The 20,285-nt window shown below is 46.0% G+C and overlaps 2 protein-coding genes across 4 annotated transcripts in view; one reads left to right on the plus strand and one right to left on the minus strand.

Moving 5' to 3' along the window:
* The window catches only part of SIPA1L3 (signal induced proliferation associated 1 like 3), a 257,180-nt gene extending 252,239 nt beyond the window's left edge, over positions 1-4,941 (minus strand). Inside the window, exon 1 of the mRNA XM_070450960.1 lies at positions 4,631-4,941. The gene's annotated coding sequence lies outside the window, so the exon portion shown is untranslated. The remainder of the gene's footprint in view (positions 1-4,630) is intronic.
* A 69-nt stretch (positions 4,942-5,010) lies between these two features.
* WDR87 (WD repeat domain 87) lies at positions 5,011-16,492 on the plus strand. Of its 3 annotated transcripts, none has more exons than XM_020881622.2 (5): positions 5,011-5,101; positions 6,312-6,331; positions 6,706-9,584; positions 10,052-10,323; positions 10,705-16,492. In XM_020881622.2, exons 3-5 carry the CDS (start codon positions 6,718-6,720, stop codon positions 16,308-16,310), a joined length of 8,745 nt encoding a protein of 2,914 aa, XP_020737281.2. In that variant the 5' UTR covers positions 5,011-5,101; positions 6,312-6,331; positions 6,706-6,717; the 3' UTR covers positions 16,311-16,492. The 3 variants fall into 3 exon arrangements, with proteins under 3 accessions (XP_020737281.2, XP_020737280.2, XP_020737279.2); XM_020881621.2 differs by having other exon boundaries at positions 5,012-5,101; positions 6,171-6,331; XM_020881620.2 differs by having other exon boundaries at positions 5,018-5,101; positions 6,161-6,331.
* The last annotated feature ends 3,793 nt before the right edge of the window (positions 16,493-20,285 follow it).

Below are 20,285 nucleotides of genomic sequence, written 5' to 3' on the forward strand. Positions count from 1 at the left end.
TGTTACCTATCATTCATTCGTTGATCGCACATTCTTAGGGTAACCAGTGTTCGTTGAGTACCTATGGCTGGGGAGATTTTGTTAAAATTTAGTCCACATGCCGACATAATCAAGGATCCGACATTTTTTATTGGCTTTCCTACTACTCCATAAGGGGTTACCGAAAGAACTAGCTGGAATTGCAAGGTTCTTTGGTCAAGAAAACCCAGTCAATACCATTCCCATCTCCTCCTTACTTCCAAGAAGATGCTGAATTAGACTGAGCTGGGAAGTATATATTTCTTCTTCCTAGGAGAGGGGCAGAGGGTGATTCATTTGCTCATTCATTCAACAAAAATGTATTAGGCACCTACTTCATGCCAGCTTGGGTGATTATCAGGACAGGGGAGAAATCAAGATAGATTCGGTTCTTACTCTCAAGGAACCAAAGTCCAGACCACCATCGGAAGGTGATAATCTAAAGCAATACTAATAGAAGTATAATGCAAGCCAATTCTGCAACTTTAAAATTTACATTAAAAAATTAAACAGGTGAAATTTTAATAATTTAAGCCAGTATATCTAAAATAAAGTTATGTTTAATGAAAGAAAGGTTTACATTGCTTCAGTTTTAAGTTAATTAAAACTGTGAGGCATTAACAAAAATATTCATTTGTGACATGGGTTATAGCAAAAGGCTGGAAACTGCCCAATTTCTATTAATGGACGTTAGATAAAAGTTCAGCCGGACAATGGAATACCATGCAGCTGACAACTGTTGAAAAATGAGACAACTGTATGTTTTAATATGAGTTAATCTTTAAGATTATTAAGTGAGAAAAATGCAGTGTATAGCACCTGGGCTTCCCTGGTGGCTCAGCAGTAAAGAATCCACCTGCCAATGTAGGATACACGGGTTCAATCTCTGGGTCTGAAAGATCACCTGGAGGAGGAAATGGCAACTGGCCCCAGTATTCTTCCCTGGGAAATCCCATGGACAGAAGAACCTGATAGGCTAGAGTCCATGGGATTGCAAAAGAATCTGACATGACTTAGTGATTAAACAACAATATAGCATACTAACATTTGTGTAAGAAAAGAAGTATTTTTTCCACATACATCCTTGTGTGTGTACAGAACACCTGTAGAAAGACAACCAGAGTTACCTTTCTGAAAGGGAAATAGGACAAGTAACTCTCTTTTCAGTATATGTTCCTTAGTATGTTTTGAATATTTTTACCATGTCCATTCTGTGACTTAGCTATCAATTAGTGGAGGATGATAGCTAAGTCACAGAATTATTGTAGAGTATTAAAACAATATATGTAAAGTACCTACCTACCACTTTACAACCTTAACCATTTCTGGATGCTATCACTATTCCCATGCTGGATGGATAACTCTTTACCTAATAGGAACTTGCCCACCCTGGTAATACATGTTTTTCAGCCTGGAAAATTGTTTCTTTCCATAAAGTGTGTTAAATGCATTCCAGTCCCAGCCCTAGCTGTGACATCACTTATAAGACCAGAGTAGTAGTCCAGGCCTTGGGGACAGACTAGCTCCTTATTAGAAATGTCATTCAAAAAACAACAACAGAGTAAGCTGAGATTGCCCTCTGGCTTTCCAGTCCCTCTGACTTTCCAGTCAACTGATGTCAGCTGGGCTTTCTGCATTGCTGTCCCCAAACATATGAGCCACCTGCAAGGCTATAAGATCCATGCAGGGCTTTACCTCTCATCACTATTCTTTAGGGTGGTCAGGTTTCCCTGTTACACATACTCACAATACTTTGTTCTTTTCTGTCTTAAATAGGGCCCAACAGTGACATGGGATGCAGTGCCCCCTAGAGTCATTTCTCTGTATTACAAAGGCAGGGCTCACAGGATGCTGGCCTTCCATCCCACCATCAACAGAGCACTGTGCCTTGGAATGGACTGCAGTTAAGAAAAAGGATGTGGTGCCAGCATCAGTGTCCAATAATAGACCTAGTTTGTCTCCGTAGTCAGTATTACATACCATATCTCGGCCGCCACACACTGACTCCACTAGGTTGGCTGCATGACTTCGCATTAGATCATCTTTCAGTTATCAAGATATTAAAAAGTCAAAATCACTGGGCTTAAGGCATCTGAATCTCAGGTAATGGGATTAGGGCATCAAAGTGGGAGATTATAGCAGAGGTTTCCCCTAAGGAGACCAGTGTATGAGATGGGAGAAAGTGGCCAAAAGAACAACAAAAAACAGGGAATTCCAGTGGCATTCCAGTGGTTAGGACTCTGTGCTTCCACTGCAGGGGGCACACATTTGATCCCTGGTCGGGGAACTAAGATCTCACAAAAAAGATGAACAAACAAAACTTCCCAAAATAACAAACAGAGGTTTGGGGGTTGGAGGACTTCTTTCTTACTAACCTCCAAAGAATATGCCCTCAAGGGTCCCAACCACTTGCTTTTTATGAGCTGGTTGAGAGAAGCTTGAACCCAGAGGAGATATTAGGAAAAATGGAAACTTATGGCAGTGACGGCAGATTTGTTGACTCCAAGTGACCACTCTCTCAGTAGCTCTGGAGCCTCAAGAAGGAGCTGGGGGCAGGGGTGTATAGTTCTGCTCTATGGAGCCCTGGCCTGAGGGGCCACCCACTGATCCATTTCAGCAGGTCACAGTGGCTCCACAAAGGCGGTCAGCAAGTGCAGGGTCACAGGGAAATAGAATGGAAAAAGATATACAGCAGGAGGGCAGCGCGCAGCCTTTGGGAGAGAAGAAACACAGGATGCTAATGTCTGAAAGCCAGTCCCCAGCTCTCATCAGTGAGTTTGTGAGGCAGAGAGCTCACTTAGCCTCAGCTGGGAGAACCTCCTGCTTGTCTGAAAGGATAGGAGAATCCTGAACTGTGGGTTGAGTCTTAGTCTTGAGCCTACCATGCGTAGCTCTGTTTGCATCCTTCACCTCTCTGAATTCACACTTTTTATCCATACAATGGAGGTGACAGGATCTGCCTCTCAGATTTCTTTCGAGAACTCATGAAGTGATTGATGTGGGGTTTTTTTTGGGGGGGGGGGGCTCTTACCCACCCTACACATGAGATGATGATAAGCTTTGCCTGCTGCTCCCTCTGCCCCAAATCCAGCCATTATGTCTCTGTGGAAACAGACAGTCTAGGCTTAGCCACTCAAGAGGGTGGGTTCTGTTGACCTTACCTCAGGATGCCCCGGCCAAATGACCTGGAATTCCAAGAGTTCTCCAAACCACCGGTTCCTAGACAAGGTTGGCTGTTTAAAACTCAATTTGGGGCTTTACCCTTATGATTTTACAATTTAGTAGGTTGAGGGTAGGGGCTGGTAATTTGCATTCCTAACATGTTCCCAGGTGATGTTGATGCTGCTGTCCTGAGGATCGCCCTTTGGGGACTACTTTTTTAAAGTCCACCAGTTTTCCTTCATCCGGCATGTGCAAGGATGGCTTCCACTGCCCCCTGCTGGCCAGACTATAAATTCAGTTTCCAGAGCAACTGAAAAGGACAAAGTATAGGTTGGGAGGAAATAACTACTTCTCTGGAGAACCAAACCAGCCTAAAAACAGCAGTCATAATTGTCTGTTGCTTCAGAGTATACTTTAAAAGGTATTCACAGGAATTATCATCTTTGATCCTTGCAACAATCCTGTGAAGTAGGCGAGACTTGCGTTTTCGTATTATCAATACAAATAAGGAAAACAAGTCCATCGTCAGACTAGTAATGATAGACTCCCTGACAAAGGGGACTTGTTAAAAGTAGGCTTTATTCACATCCAGTCAGAAAAAGTAGAGGTTTATCCTCATGAAGGCTAGAGAGAAGGGAATGGGAGGAAGAAGATGAATAGCAGATGTATCACACACAAGAAAGTGACTTGATTCCACAAGCCTGGGAAAGCCTGCATGGCTGAATGACTGGATTCTTTCTCCAGCTGGACTACGTGGGGCTGACTCTTAGTCCTGGGCACCTTTTATCTTGATTTCCTGTTTCAGGAGTTGAACTTAAACGTCCACTGAGTCACCTAGGGAGCTTATTACAAGGGAAGGACTCAGGATCCCACTGCCATGGTTCTGCTTCAGTACCTGAAAGTGAAAGTCACTCAGTCGTGTCTGATTCTTTGTGACCCCATGGATTATACAGTCCATGGATTTCTCCAGGACAGAATACTGGAGTAGATAGCCTTTCCCTTCTCCAGGGGAACTTTCCAACCCAGGGATCGAACCCAGTGCAGGTCTCCTGCATTACAGGTGGATTCTTTACCAGCTGAGCCTACCGGGAAAGCCCAAGAATACTGGAGTGGGTAACCTATCCCTTCTACAGCAGATTTTCCTGACCCAGGAATCAAGCTGGGTCTCCTGCATTGCAGGTGGATTCTTTACCAACTGAGCTATCAGGGAGGCCCTCAGTACCTAAGGATCTGCATTTAAGACGAACCTCTCCCCCAGGAATCATGGTGCAGGAGGTCACAGGACCACACTTTGGGAACTACTAGTCCTGGCAGAAAGCTCTCTTGACAGCCCACCACCAACAAGGAATAACTATTTGCCGGTGACAGTATTCCTTTCCAGCCCCTTCTGGAATATCCTATTGGATCTGACAGCCCATGCTAAGATTCAAGCCCCATCTCCTTTACTTACCCTCTCCAAGCCTCAGTTTTCTCAAATGAGATAATATCTACCTCCCCGGGCTGTTGTTGTTGTTCAGTCACCCAGTCATGTCCAACTCTTTGCGACCCCATGGACTGCAGCACACCAGGCTTCCCTGTCCTTCACCATCTCCCAGAGCTTGCTCAAATTCATGTCATTAAGTCGGTGATGCCATCCAACCATCTCATCCTCTGTCGTCCCCTTCTCCTCCTAAGAATGTATGTCTTATGCAGAGTTCCTGACATTCAAAAAGTGTCCAATAAACATGAGTTCATGGCTCTGGACTTCTGATTTCCAGCTCTCAAAAAGCAGCAGTGGCTAAGCTGTTCGGATTCCCACCGGTTTTTAAACAACAGTCCTGAGGAAGACCAGCAGATAATCGACGTGATGACTTCTCCCAGACTCATCCCCCAGTGGAAGGACTTTAAATACCTTCTAAGTGACATGATACAGAAAAGCACGGTAATGTATATGTAGGACAGACATGTTATTGGTCCCTGTCTGTCAGAAAAGTTATGAGCCTTTCAGAGGAGCATAGATCATCTGTGGAAAGAGGAAGCAGGCAGGGAAGATCATAAGGACAACTATCCCCATAACAGGAAGTGGGCCATCAACTTCCAAGTGAGCCTAGAGACCTCTTGCTGGGACATTTTGATAGTGAGAGGTGAACACTTTGGAGCACTGTCAGAAGAACTCACCCTCTGGGAAGAGAGATTTTTCTAGACGAGAAGGAAGAAGGTACCAGGGAGAACATTTGCCAACCTCAGGTTTGCTGTGACTTGACTCTTTGTAGAAGGATGCCAGGTGCATGTTTCATAGCACATGCTCTGTCACCATGGGATCATATATACACATGTGTGTATGTGTGTGTGTATAGATAGGTTATTGTCCTCTGTCAAATTTAAAGGCCAGGTAGCATGTCCTGAAAGTCTTACTTAGTGCAATTTTAGGCTTTAATAAAGCTGCACTGACTTTTGGGACACCCTGTTACTTTACCTGTGGGCATATGGCACTGTACTTGCCTTTATAATCTGTTAAATGTTTCTTTCATGACATGTGTACCCTATTAGACAGAAAGGAAAATGTTCAAGGACAGGTATAGCTAACTTCACGTTGGAAGGAATAGAATATCAGCTTCCCCTGATGCATGCGGGCATATGGCACTGTACTTGCCTTTATAATCTGTTAAATGTTTCTTTCATGACATGTGTGCCCTATTAGACAGAAGGGAAAATGTTCAAGGACAGGTATAGCTAACTTCACGTTGGAAGGAATATCAGTTTCCCCTGATGCCCACATAGACCCTACAGTGGTTTGGTTCACCCTTGTGTTGAGGGTTTTGTTCCATGCTTGTGTAGTGCAGGTGTCCCACAGGTGATAAACTGCATGCGTGGGTGTCACAGGAGTGATCCTTGGGGCTGAGGCAGAATTTGACAATGGTTTCGATTGTGACTTGCATGAGAATATATTTAGTGTATGTGTGTTCCTGGTCTCTGAGTTCAATGCCATGCCTCTTCCCAGCAAAATTTAGATGACCTGAAGACTGATGTAGTTGTGTTGAGTGACCGGTCCCAGATCCTATTCAAAGAGTCTCGCCATCCTCAAAACATGCCGCTTATATGCTACTACTTCAGTGATGCCCACTTCTTTTCTTCCCTCTCTTGGGTGACAGCAAGCACAAAAGAAATACAGGTAAAACTACCCAGTCTTTCTTCTCCTTAGCCCATTCTAATTGGGGGCCATGCCTATGTAACTTCTGACCCTAGATTAATCCACGAAGATATACCCCTTGAGTGAACATGATCTGGACCCAGGAGTCCTCCTTCATCCTTTCTCCAGTTACCATCTCCATGTTGAGTAGATATTATTCTTTTCCTAAAGTAGGCCACGGTTAGGGAAAGAGTCCTAGATTTCCTGATTTTACAGTATTTCCACTTCCTCAAACCAGTGGGTAAAGTCACTCTAGGATCTTCCAACTTCTCCTTAGCAAGAGAAAAATAGCTGACTACTCTGCCCTTGCTCTTCTACTATCTACCCTAGATACTTTCCATCTTATTCTCTCTCAGGCTGTAGTATGGATGAAGAGCAAGACTGAGGACATGGTGGAGAAGAGAATGTTTTCCATGACAGATCGACTGCCACCCATCCAGTCCATGGTCCATACAGGTTCCTTTCATATCCTCGTGGTCTACTGTGGTGACCTGCTCCTGCGGCTCTTCGGGGACCACCTTCGGTCATTCAAATCCCTGGGGGTGGTACCCTGTCGCTTTAACATCACCTGCCTCTGCTATGATCCAGAAATGAAGATGCTTCTGTCGGGCATCCTGGGGGCAGTGGTCACCTGGACCATTGAGCGCAGCGGCAGCGGTCTCCAAATAGCCCACATGGTCGCCCTTCCTGGTGACGAGTTGGTCCATGACATTGTGCTGAACGGCCCCAACGGCTCCCTGCTTGCCATGTGCGAGAATGTGGTGAGGGTCCTGGAGCGCCAGGGCCATGGCCTCCTGGCAGAGGTGAAAAAGTTCTCTTCCACCATCAGTGGCTCCTCGATCACCTGCTGCTTCACCTGTTCTGAGCAGGGCTTTCTTTACGCCGGAAACAAGACTGGGGAGATCCAAGTGTGGAACCTCAGTTGGGGCCACTCCCTCCATACTTTCAAGGCCCACTTCTCTTCGGTGATCTGTATCCGCAGCCAGCCAGAAGCCCACACCCTGCTCACAGCTGGCCGGGAAGGCATAATCAAGGAGTGGAACCTGACTTCAGGCAATCTACTGCGGCGGCTCGAACTGGGCGAGGAGCTGTATAGGCTCCAGTTTATTGACCGCACCACTTTCTTCTGTCAGACTACCCACTCTTTCTCCTTGCGCAGCCTGCCCTTCTTCTATAGCCTCTTCAATGTCTGTGGCTCCACTCCCCAGCAGGTGCGCCGGGTCCATTGTGGCAGTAACTGGTTCCGGATCCTATGCACCACCGAGGACGGCCTGCTGCGCTTCATGTCCCCGCTAACAGGGAATCTCCTGGTCATCACCTGGCCCTTCTCAATCCTGGACCAGGCCACAGATTGGGCCTACGACCCCAATAAAGAGGAGCTCTTTGTAGCAACAGGCAGCCCAGACGTGCTGGTCTTTGACACCACCCGCTCCCCTTGCATGGCCAAGTATCTCTTATGTACCTCACCAGATTCTCAGGACCTGGTACAGTGCCTGGCTTATGGGCACTTCCACCTGGGCCGGGGTCTAGAAGGACTCATGTTCTCTGGATACCAGAGTGGTGTGATTAGAGTGCTCTCCCAGCACAGCTGTGCCCGGATTGAGACATACATGCACTTTGGTGCCGTCTTAGCCCTCTCTACACTGCCCGGAGGGCTCTACGGTAGCCGAGAAAACTCTTTGCTCTGTTCCTACGGAATGGATGACTACATACACCTCTCAGAAGCTGTGCTTGAAGGGGTCAGAGTGAAACTGCGGACCCTTGCCAGCATTCTCTGCAGCTGTCAGCTAACACACTTGATACTCTTGCCCAAGTCAGTGGGTGCCATCACCCAGACTAACTGCCTGCGTCTCTGGAAGTTCCATGACTTTCTGTCTTCTGGCTCACAGGATGGCTCAATGTTCATAGAGACCTTGCCTTTGCACCAATGCACCATCATCTCTTTTGATGTCTGCCTGTCCCTGAGTCTTTTTGTCACGGGTGGCAGTGATGGCTCTGTCCGGATCTGGAATTTCCATGGGAGACTCATAGCCATGCTGGACTCATCACTGCACTTTGGCCCACTCTGCTTTGCAAATGACCGGGGTGACCTGCTTGTAACTTTCAATCAGAGTCTTTATCTGGTGTCCTGTTTAAAGCTGCTTCCCGCATCCCTGCTGGTTCGCCTCTCCCTTATGGGTCTGACAGATGAAGTGCTCGAAGTCCCTAAGCCTTTCATACCAAGCTTCTTCTTCTCCTTCGAGACCATGTTTGTGCCCAAGTATATCTACCCTGGACATGGGCAGCAGCAACTGGTGGGTCTGGAGAGTCTCGTCAATCATCGGGCCATTGCCTTTGATCATAGTGTGCCACATGTCATTGAAGAAGACGAGCAAGGGAGCCCTGTGCTACTCTCTTCCTTCAAACATGATTTCGGGTATAAGGAAGCTGATGTGTCACAGGTGAAAAAACCACCTTATTTCCATTATGTGCTTCCTCCCCAGCTACAGCTGACTACCTGGGATGAACTCAACCCCTATCAGATACTGCGGTGCTACTTTGGTCATGGGCGGGAATGGCTCTTGGCTCCAGATTGCTACATCCCTAACTCAGTGATCCGGGCCCGTCTCTGGCCAGAGGGCAGCCCGATATCCCTGCAGTGCAGCCTGCACTCACCTGTGCGGGAGCTAGAATGGGACAAGTCTCAGCAATTCTTCTTCTGGCACAGCCGGGCAAGAGCTATAAGCGACATGGAGCCATACATACATGAAAGGGAAGATGAAGACTTCCTCCTCACAAGAGCATCCAAGGATATCACTTACACTGTTCTTACAGACTCAGCAAACCGCAGCTGGCTGGGAAAAAAGATGAGTGAAATTGCTATCAATAGCCTGATAGAGACAATTCTCAACATTATAATCCATGCCACTCCACTGAAGTACCAGTGCTGTATTGGTGCTCTCGGGCAGATCTTTGCCTCTTACCAGGTGTCTCCACCCCTGCGCTCTGAAACAGCCCACCGTCTACTGGATGATACAACCAATTCCAACCCACTGATTCGAGAGCTGGCCTGGGAAGGGCTGAAGCGTCTAGGAATGATTACTCACCTCTTTGCCGTGCCTCTGGCCCAAGGACTAATGGACAAAGATGACAGAGTGAGGAATAAGACCCTGAGCCTCATGGCTGATACTGGAATCCATTCTAAGACCTCACTCTTGAACTTGGTCCAGAATCGAGAGACTTTCCGGGAGATGCAGTAAGTTGTTTGTGCCTTCCTCCATTCTTTACTAGCTTCTGATTTTCTTCTTCCTCTTCCCCATTTCCCCCTTCCCTTCCTTCACTGTCTCTTCATCTCTGTTCATGAGCTCTTCCTGTCTTTTATCCTTGTTCATAGTCTTTTCTCATTCCTAGCCTATCTGATGATCCCCTAACTGCCCACTCCTTTCTCCATTTCTTCTCCTGTTCCTGTTTGTCCCCTGATTCTTTAAGAACCCCTTTCACCCTTTTCTTCTACCCTGGAAGCTCCCATTCAGGTCACTCCATTCATTGCCATCTTGACTTCCTAGACTTTTTCTTTCTTCTTGGCCATCATTTCCTCTAAATATGCTGTCTCTGTGAGTTACATTGCCCAGTTTCCTGCCAGTTCTATAACAGTTCTTTCCTTCTTGTTCTCCCTCTTGTCCCTGATTCAGCATGGTCCTTTCTCTCCTTTGACTTTCATAGGCAGGAAATGGTTGGGGAGGAAACCTTGGACCGTCTGCTGGGACTGCGAGCCCCAGATCTCCAAATCCTTCATACTCAAGTGGTGCAGCGATTGAATGAAAACCTGACCTTATACCAGGGTGATGAAAAGCCTACTTTTACTTTAGATGTCTCAGGGGCTTCTGAACTTACTGCCCTTTCCAAGGAAACTGATACTGTCCCTGAAGAACCTGAAGCTGCCTTCAAGCACAGCAAAGGCCCAAGACGGGGCCGACCAGTAGTCAGAAAGCACAGTATGTATGGGGTAATCTGATTCATGCCTCAGGGTCCCCTAGAGGCAGGGCAGTTAGGGCTAAAGTGAGACAAGAGGTATCAGAGAAGAACAGAGATAAGTGGAAAGATCCTTTCACAGAAAAGATCCCTCCTAGGAAGGATCTACCCAAATTAAGAGGGACCCCAAAACCTATCTCTGTGGGACTCGGCAGAGGTGGGGTGGAGAGGGGAAGAGGGAAGGAAGGCACTGGGGATAAAGCAAGGAGAAGCCCTTCTTGTTAAAGGCCTCAGCCCCCTCTGTCACTACTTCTGTTATGGCAGTTCATCTTAGCTCAGTTGGGAAGCGTGTTATCTAAGCCTCCCATGCTTTCCTTATCTGCATCTCCTGATTTTCCCTATAGCCCGAAAATTTTTGCGGAGCCTCAAGAAGCCCAAAGAAACTGGCACAGAGCCAGGTCCCTTAGAGGATGAAGGTGATCAGAGTGAAGCTGCACCCACTGAGGTGGAGGAGACTAGGTCTTCAGCCTCCAGTATATTAAAGGTTGCAAAAGATGATGAACAACAATCTTCAGAGGTAGATGCCTCAAAGGATCGTGTGGCCTTGACCATGAAGATGTTGAGGAAGACACGTGACAAAAGAGGCCGTAAATCAGTATCTCAAAAAACCATGAAGAGGCGCAAAAGGAAAGTAACAGACGCTGAAGTTACATATGAGGGATTACCACATACTGGAAAGACAGACTCAATTATGAAGCCACTGCAAGGCACAGGGCGGGGTGCCTCTGGAGCTCCTGGCCTCAGGTCTAGAGATGGCTTGATGTGGCGGGACGACCTGTGTCGTCTTATGACCCTGAGGATATCTGGTTCCCAGACAAAAATGTTAGAAGCTCTCAACAATGAGCTGGTGACCACGGCTCAGGAGATGCTGGCTGATCGACAGCCCAGCTGGGAGCTTTTTCAGGAGATCTGCCCCCTGCTGAAGAAAGACAGTGAGGAGCTGCTTGAGGACCTTGACTGGGATGTAGCCTGGCCAGAGGAGAAACCAGTTTTTATTCACGGATCAGCAATTAGAGAGGACATGGTGATCAGAGGCATGGAAGAGGAGACAAGAGAGACGCAAGAGCAAAAGACAGAAAAGGACATGCAGGACCTGTGGGAAACCCATGTAAGTCCAAAAAAAGCCAAGAAAAATAAAGTTCTTTTTGCACAACCAGACCTAAGCAAGGGAAAACGAATACCAAAGAAAGAAGAGAAAAAATCCTCTAAACCTTCTAAACAGAGGAAAGCAGTCCAGCAGGAGACAAAAGTGGATAAAAAAGAGAAGATAGCCAAAGAAGAGAGAGGCATGAGTCAGGAAGTGGAGGAGGTGGCCAAATTAAAGGAGAAAGTGGTTGAGCAAGAAAGAAGGCCACTTAAGGATGAGATAAAACTGTCTTGGCAGGAGTGGAAGAAGTCATGGGATCAATGGAAAAATGCTTTCGGTGAGACAAGGATATCATGGGATGAATGGAAGAACACATGGGAAAGCCAGCGTCATCAGGAAGAGGAGCAACTACCTGAGGAGGAAGAGCTGCTGCTCCTGGATGCAGAAGAGGGACAAGTCAGAAGGGACAAGACGAAGCGGACATGGGATGAATGGTCACAGATCTGGGAAAAGATGTCAGCCAGGGCCAGGGAGAAGATGTTGGTGACTCAGGAGGAAGTAACCCTTGAGGAAGAACCACCTCAGGAGTGGGAAGAAGAAGCAGAAGCAACAGCAGAAGAAGAAGAAGAAGAAGAAGAACCAATGACGGAAGAGCAGAGGCAGATCCACCAAGAATACAAACAGGCCCAGGCTGAGCGAAAACGGGCCAAGGCTAAAAGAAGACAGGCCCAAGAAGAGAGGAAGCTAGCTCAGGAAGAGGAGAAGCTAGCACATGAAGAGAGGAGACTAGCTCAGGAAGAGAGGAAAATGGCCCAAGAGTATGAGAAACTGGCCGAGAAAGACAGGAAAATGGTCCAGATGGAGAGGAATTTTATCCAGAATGAGGAAAAACTAGCCCAAATAGAGGAGATGCTGAGCCAGGATGCAGAGAAATTGGCCCAGCAAAGGAAGAGACTAGCCAAGAAATTGGAGAAACTGGCCCGAGAAGAAGAGAACATAGCAAAGAAAGGAGGGAAGCTAGCTGAGGTCAAAAAGATAATGATGCAGAAATTGGATAAACTGGCCCAGAAGGAGCTAGATCTAGCATGGCAAGAAAAGGAACTAGCCCAGGAATTGGAGGATCTGACCTGGGAAGAGGAGGAACTGGCTTTGAAAGAAGAGGAACTCAATCAGGAAGAGGAGGAACTGATCAATGAAGGGGACAGGCTGGATCAGGAAGAGATGACACTGGCATTGCAAGAAGAGAAACTGGATGCAGAAGAGAAAGCAGTGATCCAGGAGGAAAAACTGCTGGTTCAGGAGAAGAAGAGACTGTCCCAGGACAAACAAAATCTGTCTGAGGAAAAGGAAGGACTTGATCAGAAAAGGGAGCAACTGATGGAGAATAAGCATAAATTGGCCCGGGAAGAAGAGCTGCTGATCCAAGAAGAGAAGGAACTAGCCCAAGACAGGGTAAAACTTCCTGGAGAAGAGGAAAAACTTACCCAGAAGAGGGAGCAACTGATGGAGAAAAAGCAGAAACTGGCCCAAGAGGAAGAGCTACTGATCCAGGAAGAGAAGAAACTGGCCCAGAACATGGAAACACTGTCAGTGAAGGAGGCAAAACTTGCCCAGAAAAGGGAGAAATTGATAAAGAATAAGCAGAAACTGGCCCAGGAGAAGACTAAGCTTGTCCAGAACATGGAAGAACTTCCCCAAAGCAAGGAAATACAGGCCTGGAGGCTAAGGAATCTGGCCCAGGAGAAGGAGAAACTGGCTCAGGAGAAGGTGAAATTGGCTCAGAGGAGGGAAAACTTAATCCAGCTCCAGGAAATCCTCATCCAGAACAGAAAGAAATTAGTCCCTGAGAAGGAGGAGTATGACATGTATAAGAATAGGCTGGTTCAGATAGAGAAGAAGCTGATGGAGGAAAAGGAGAAACTCTTCCAGAAGAAGGAGAAACTGGCTACCGTAGAGGAGAAACTGACCCAATTAGAGGGAAGCCTGGCTGAGAAACAGCACAAAGTAGCCCATGACAAAATGAAATTAGCCATGGGGAAGAGGGCAATGTTCCAAGAACTGAACCAGCTCAGAGGTGACTGGTCTACTACCAGGGAAGAAAAGGCACTGGACATGGAAATGAAAATACTGACCTGGGAGAAAGAGACACTGGCTGAGCAAAAGGAAATTCTCTTTAAGGAAGAGACTCAAGAAACTTCCAAAGAGAAAAGACCAACTAAGGATGAACTAGAGCTAATCAAGAGGAAATTGTCACTAGAGGAAAAGATATTGCTCTATGAAGAAAGGATCCTGGCTGCAGAGCAAACAGACATGGCCAAAGAAAAACTGGAATTTACCAGAGGAGAGAGAGTATATGCCCAGGAACAAAGGAAGCTAGCCAGGTTACTAAGAAAATTAGCTAAAGAAAGCAAGGGCATTTCCAAGGAACCATTAAAGGTGAGCAGCAAAGCCTTAAAGACACTTCAAGACCTTATTAAAGAAGAAAGGAAACTAACCCAGGAAGAAATAGAGATGACAAAGTTAAAGAGGTTATTTGTCCTTAAGGAAAGGGAATTGAACGAGGTACAGAATGAACTTGATGCCAAGGACTGGGATTTTTCCAAGGAACAACCAGAAATTACCATAGATGAGAAGAAACTGGCTAAAAGGCAGAGAAAACTAGCCAAGGAAATTAGAAGATTGATAAAGAGGGAGAAAAATATTACTGAACAAGAAAGCGTATTGGCCAGGCAACAGAGAGATGTCATACAGGAAATAGAGGAAGAAGAAACAACAGAGGAAGAAGAGGCAAAGTCATTCCTTAAACAAAAGTCAAGAAAAAGAGAAAAGCTAAAGAGAGCTGATACACAACAGGAAGAGTTACTCAGCCAAGAGGACGAGCTGAAAAGTGTGAAAAGTGAGGAGAGCTCTTCTGAAGAAATGGAACGCCTGTTAGATGAAATAGAGCAAGAGAGTTTGTCTGAGGAGGAGGAGGAAGAAGAGGAAGAGGAGGAGGAAGAGGAGGAAATGGAAGAGGAGGAGGTGAAGGAAGAGGGAATGGTAGAGGAGGAGTTGGTGAAGAAGGAAGAGGAAGGGAAGGAGAGGAAGAAGAAGAAAAGGAAAAAGAAGAAAGTGCAGGAAAAGGAAGAGAAGGAAGAGGGGAAAGAGGAAGTAGTTGAGGAGGAGAGCACAAGTGATGAAGAGATGGAACATTTGAGTGAGAAAGAGGAAGGAGAGCACAGAATCTTGTTAGAAAAAGAGGTAGACAAGAAAAAAACAATTTTTAAAAGAGAAAAAATATTTAAGTTACCAGAAGAAGGAAAAAAACACTTAAGAGGAAGAGAAGAAGTCCTTTCTATTGAAAAAAGAATCCCTGACATCAAAAGCAGTGCTGTAAAACTGGAAGTTCTGAAAAGCCCTTCCAAGCAACTGATCTCAGTCGTTCTGGGGAGCAAAGAGAAGATATCAGAGCCAGTGCTAACTAAACAAATATCCTGGGAAGATAAGGCCATAGCATTTGGGAAGCCTGGAGTATTCCCAGGGGCAGGGTTTATAGATAAACAAGAACTGTTGAAGAAATATAAGCCCATACCTCTACAAGTTTTGGATATAGTTTTGGAGGCCCAGGAGCCTGACTTAGAGACCCCATATTTATCCCACATACTGAGGAAGACCATGGAAGCTCAGAAACTCCAAGGCAAACCACTGGGGGCCAAGTGGCAGTGGATCCTGCAGCGTCATCCATCTCTGAAGAAACAGAGTGAGGTACAATTACCTTTGTCCAAAATCCTGGCTGAGGAAATCTACACAGACATCAGTGTCTCGGATGTAGAGTGGATCCACCATGTCCTAGAAAAGATGGAGGCAGGAGAACAGCTTTCCAGGGATAGTTTCCACCGGTTGTGCCAGCTTCTCAAAGACCTCACCGCAAAGGAGAACTTAGAGTGGATGCACCTGGCCAAGCTCGAAGCCATCGTGTACCATCACAAGCAGATCATGGAATCCCGAGGCACACATGTCTCCAAGCCCAGTAAGGAGCCCCTGGGTCCAAAGTACCTGAAAGTGATCCCTCCCATCAAAGGAAGGGAAAAGGAGAGCTGGCTCAAACATCTGGGTGTCTCCACACCAAAGTCTCTGTTAGCTACCAAAGGGATCCCAGACCCGAAGGCTATCAACTGGCATCTTCTGGGAGAGCCTTACCGGAGTGCACGGGCAAAGCAGATAGCCACTGCTCTCAGGGGGATGGAGATGCGATACTATGATTCTGCCACAAGAGACATTTTCACAGGTGCCCTGGACTCTGTTGAAAAACAAACCCTGGCGCTGATGTTTCAGAAAGACTTCTGGGCTTTTAAGGATAAGGGCAGGTTTTCCAGGTTGCCCAAGTTGGAGAAGAAGGCACAACCTGTCTCTAAAGTAAAGGAGGAGGTGCCTCTGTGGGAGACGTTTGTGGCACTGTACCATGTTCTGAGGATGTTGCAGGAGCGATACGCAAGAGACAGTACTGCGTGGATGGAACAGTTCAACCGTCTTATGGACCTATACCAGCTTAAGTCTCCCCGAATCCAGAAGCTGATGCAGGACTTGCTACTGAGAGAAGAGCCCCAATTCCAAGAGGTCACTTACAAAGAGGCCCTAAGGGCCGTGGAGCTAGCCCCTGGGGAGCGGTTGTTCTACCACCTGCTCTGTGGTGGCTCTCAAGCCCCTAAAGAGCCTCTGGCATTCCAGGAGGTGGTTCCCCTCCCTGGGCAGAACAATGTGCGTACCATGCTTCCCATGGGCATTGCCCAGTATGGAATCTTAGAGCTTGCCTGGAAGAGCCTGCCGGAAGCTGATTTACACCTCACCAATGAACTGCCCTGTGTGGCTGCTCCTACTCTCTGATTTGGGACTGGAGGGGCGGGACTTTTCATTCCTACCTGGAGAATGGCCTGTCACCAGGATCTAGACCTTTACCCCTAGGACTCACAGGGAGGTAGAGCCAGGCCAAAGCTCTTTCCCTGGACAATTCCAGAAACTAGCCTTTACACATGGAATAAAGAGCAGGTTCTCATTTACAAAAAGCACCGTGATGGGTCCTTTTTTCCTCAAACATTGCTTCTCTAGGAAGGTAGCCAGGGAGACCAGACACTCACCTACTCCTGAGAGTGGGAAGACTCCTCCAGAGCCAGTGGTGCTCACCCTCCAGAGGCGTTCTGGCAGAAGAGTCTGTCTTTGTCCTCTTTCTTCCTTGCCCCCCACCATTCTCCCCTAAAGACCAGAGGAAGGGAAGCACCTGGCACAAAAATGAATGTATATTTGGCATTAATATAAGAGGCATTGATACAATGGAAAGAAAATGGATTTTAGAATCAAAAGACCTAGCATTTTGCCCTTGGATCTTGGGGGTACACAGTGGAGGCAGACTCTAGTTCCCTGATCATAGTTCTGCATGCTGATGCCTAATTCCCAAACAGCTGGTATGGTGGGTGTCAAGAAAATCCTCAGAATATGGGAAAAACTTCAAGTTCTAGCCAGTACCACCTGGTGACCTCATTACTGGGTGGCATTAAAAGATGAGGTCATTTGATGTTAAAGCAGAAAGCAAAGGAGGGAAGGCTATGTCTTTCACTTCCTTTGCCAACCTAAACATGGGTTTTGGGGAGGATGATAGAATGAAAATTTGAAAGATTAGGTGTAAACTCTAATAGGCCCTGGACATTCTAGGGACTTATGATCCTTCTCTCTAGTGATTAAGGAGAAAAGAGGGGCTTTCTTGATGGTCTGGAGTTAAGAATACACTTTGCAATGCAAAGGACACTGGTTTGATCCCTGGTCTAGAAGGATTCCACATGTCATGGAGCAACTAAGCTCATGTGCCACAACAAGAGAACACACCATAAGGAGAAGCCCGTGCTCACTGCAACTAGAGAAAGCCTGTGCGCAGCAGTGAAGACCCACCACAGCCATAAATAAGTAAATCTTAAAAAAAAAAAAGACAAGTTAAAGGGAAAGAGTTAATAAAGTGGAGGAAGTTGTCACTGCCAGTAATGGTGATCCTCCCCAATCTCCTCTTCCCACTATGACGACTTCAAAACTGCCTCTTTCCAGGTAAGCCAAACCAACAGATTCTAGCAAGTAGCCCATCTATGCGATTTGCCACCCTCGATCCCAACCTCTTCTTTATTCTACTCCCTCCACCTGAGTTTGCTTTTGTGGGGAATCCAGAAATAGAAGGCAACAGAACATTTTGAGAAGTTGGATTCACTTTGAAGGCCAAGGATAATGAGAGCCCTGAGTATGTAGTAGGGTTCTTGCACGTCAGATAACATACTAGGCCTGAAGTATGGAATACATGCAAGCTGGGGGCTGGGGATACGGAGTCTCAAAAAGGATGATCAACCCAACAGCCAGGCAAGGCAGCAGAAGTAAGGATGGTCCAGCTGGCTCTGCAGTCTTGACCTGAATCATTTCTCCTTTCTGGCATCTGTTTACTTATCTGTGTCAAAAAGAAGACAATATATATTACAAATATAAGGCATGAAAGAGGAAACATCACTACAGACCCTACAGACATTAACAGGGTAAGGACTAATATGAGCAACTCTATGCCCATAAATGTGACAACACAGATGAAAAGGACAAATTCCTAGAAAGATCCAGAAAGGGAATAGAAATACTTATCAAATCTATTTTGCAGGATTTCAGTGGGTCTTCCAGTCAACAAACAACAAGTAAAACACCATGACAAGAAATAGTCTTAACTGTTGCCCCAGAGTCAGGAAATCTATAGATGGCTCTTCAATTCTATGGGTGATACTGGCTATGGCTATGATGACCTGGATAGCCTTTTACCTCTACCAGAATGGCAGAGACCAGGGCTTGTTTGTATTTTCTTTTTAGTATGGAAAATTTCAATCACTAAAGTAGAAGAGAGTATTATCATGAACCCCCAGATCCCTATCACCCCATCACTTAATTATAAACATCTTGCAAAAACTGCTTCATCTATTTTTTCCTAATTGAAATATTTTAAAATAAATCCCAGACATCAAGATGTCTTTGATATCAAAGGACCCTAAGTCCTTTGACACTCATCTCTAAAAAATGAAATTTTGCTATATAAAAATTTTCACAGCTAACAAAATAGTAATCCTTCACTATTATCCAATGCTCTATGCAAATTTCCCTGGTTGTCCCCAAAAGTGTCCTTTTATGCTTAATCTGTTTGAATCAGAATTCAAACAAGGGCTACATACTGGATTTTATTGTTATGCTTCCTAAAAAGTTGGCTTAAAGCTCAACAATCAAAAAACTAAGATCATGGCATCTGGTCCCATCACTTCATGGCAAATAGATGGGGAAACAGTGACTGACTTTATTTTGGGGGGCTCCAAAATCACTGCAGATGGTGATTGCAGCCATGAAATTAAAAGACGCTTGCTCCTTGGATGGAAGGTTATGACTAACCTAGACAGCATATTAAAAAGCAGAGACATTACTTTGCCAACAAAGGTCTGTCTAGGCAAGGCTATGGTTTTTCCAGTAGTTATGTATGGATGTGAGAGTTGGACTATAAAGAAAGCTGAGCCCCGAAGAATTGATGCTTTTGAACTGTGGTGCTGGAGAAGACTCTTGAGAGTCCCTTGGACTGCAAAGAGATCCAACCAGTCCATCCTAAAGATCAGTCCTGGGTGTTCATTGGAAGTACTGATGTTGAAGCTGAAACTGCAGTTGCTTTGGCCACCTGATGTGAAGAGCTGACTCATTTGAAAAGACCCTGATACTGGGAAAGATTGAGGGCAGGAGGAGAAGGAGACGACAGAGGATGAGATGGTTGGATGGCATCACTGACTCAATGGAGATAAGTTTGGGTAAACTCTAGGAGTTGGTGATGGACACAGAGGCCTGGCATGCTGCGGTCCAGGGGGTCTCGACTGAATGACTGAGCTGAACTGAAGTGAAGATTCTTAATCTTAAATATTTACACTCATCTCTGTCCGGTTTTTTTCACACTGTAGATTTGTTGAAGACACTGAATCAGTTATCCTTTGGGTTTCTCCCATGTAGTTTTCTGATTGAGCAGAGTTTTGCTAAATGAGATCTGGTTGTGTGTCAGGGGTGCATGAAACTTCGAAATTAGATTAAAAAGACTTGTTGGTGTGTGCAAGGTATTCCTCCACCCACTGCCTTGGAGAGGGAGCATTCTTCCAAATTTGTTCTTCTCCAGGTACTCTCAGTTCTGGGGTATCCTACAGATTGTTCATATATCTTATAACAAATTTGGGGTCATTTTAAGGCCTTTGGCTTTTACTCTGCATTTGATGGAAACCATAGGAGGGTTCTGAGAAGATGAGTAATAAAAAATCTAATTTACATGGAATTCCCTGGTGGTCCAGTGGTTAGAACTCTGCACTTTCACTGCCCAGGGCAAGGGTTCAATCTCGGGTTGTGGAACTGACATCCCTCAAGCTGCACACGTCTCGGCCAATAAAAACCCATCAATTTTCATATTCAAAAAGCATCCTATGTGTGGATAATAGATTGTGGTAAGGGAGTCAGAGGCTGGGGGCAGGAATGGAAACAGGGAGATTAATGACGAGGTTACTACAACAATTCAGAGGAAAGAGGGCAGTGGGTCTGAACCAGGGAGAAAGAGACAGTAGACATGAGGAGTATTGGGCAGTTTTGGACCCATCTAGAGGTAGAGCCACTGGAATTTGCTGTCAGAATGGATGTGAACAGGAGAGAAAGAAGGAGTCAAAGATGACCCCAAGGTTTGGGGCTTGACCAGTTGGAAAGTTGGAGGCACCATCAATTTAGCTGGGGAAAATTAACAAGGAGTTGGTACTAGGAAGATTAGGAGTTCATGAATTCAGT

Source organism: Odocoileus virginianus, chromosome 20, assembly GCF_023699985.2.
Source record: "Odocoileus virginianus isolate 20LAN1187 ecotype Illinois chromosome 20, Ovbor_1.2, whole genome shotgun sequence".
In the NCBI taxonomy this organism is placed as follows: domain Eukaryota; kingdom Metazoa; phylum Chordata; class Mammalia; order Artiodactyla; family Cervidae; genus Odocoileus; species Odocoileus virginianus.

Excerpts from the sequence above, each read along its gene's own strand:
- WDR87 (XM_020881620.2), top strand. The coding sequence starts at position 5,027 with ATGACTTCTCCCAGACTCATCCCCCAGTGGAAGGACTTTAAATACCTT. Across the intron at positions 5,102-6,160 it reads ACATGATACAGAAAAGCACG|CAAAATTTAGATGACCTGAA; the intron begins GTAATGTATATG and ends GCCTCTTCCCAG. Across the intron at positions 10,324-10,704 it reads ACCAGTAGTCAGAAAGCACA|CCCGAAAATTTTTGCGGAGC; the intron begins GTATGTATGGGG and ends TTTTCCCTATAG.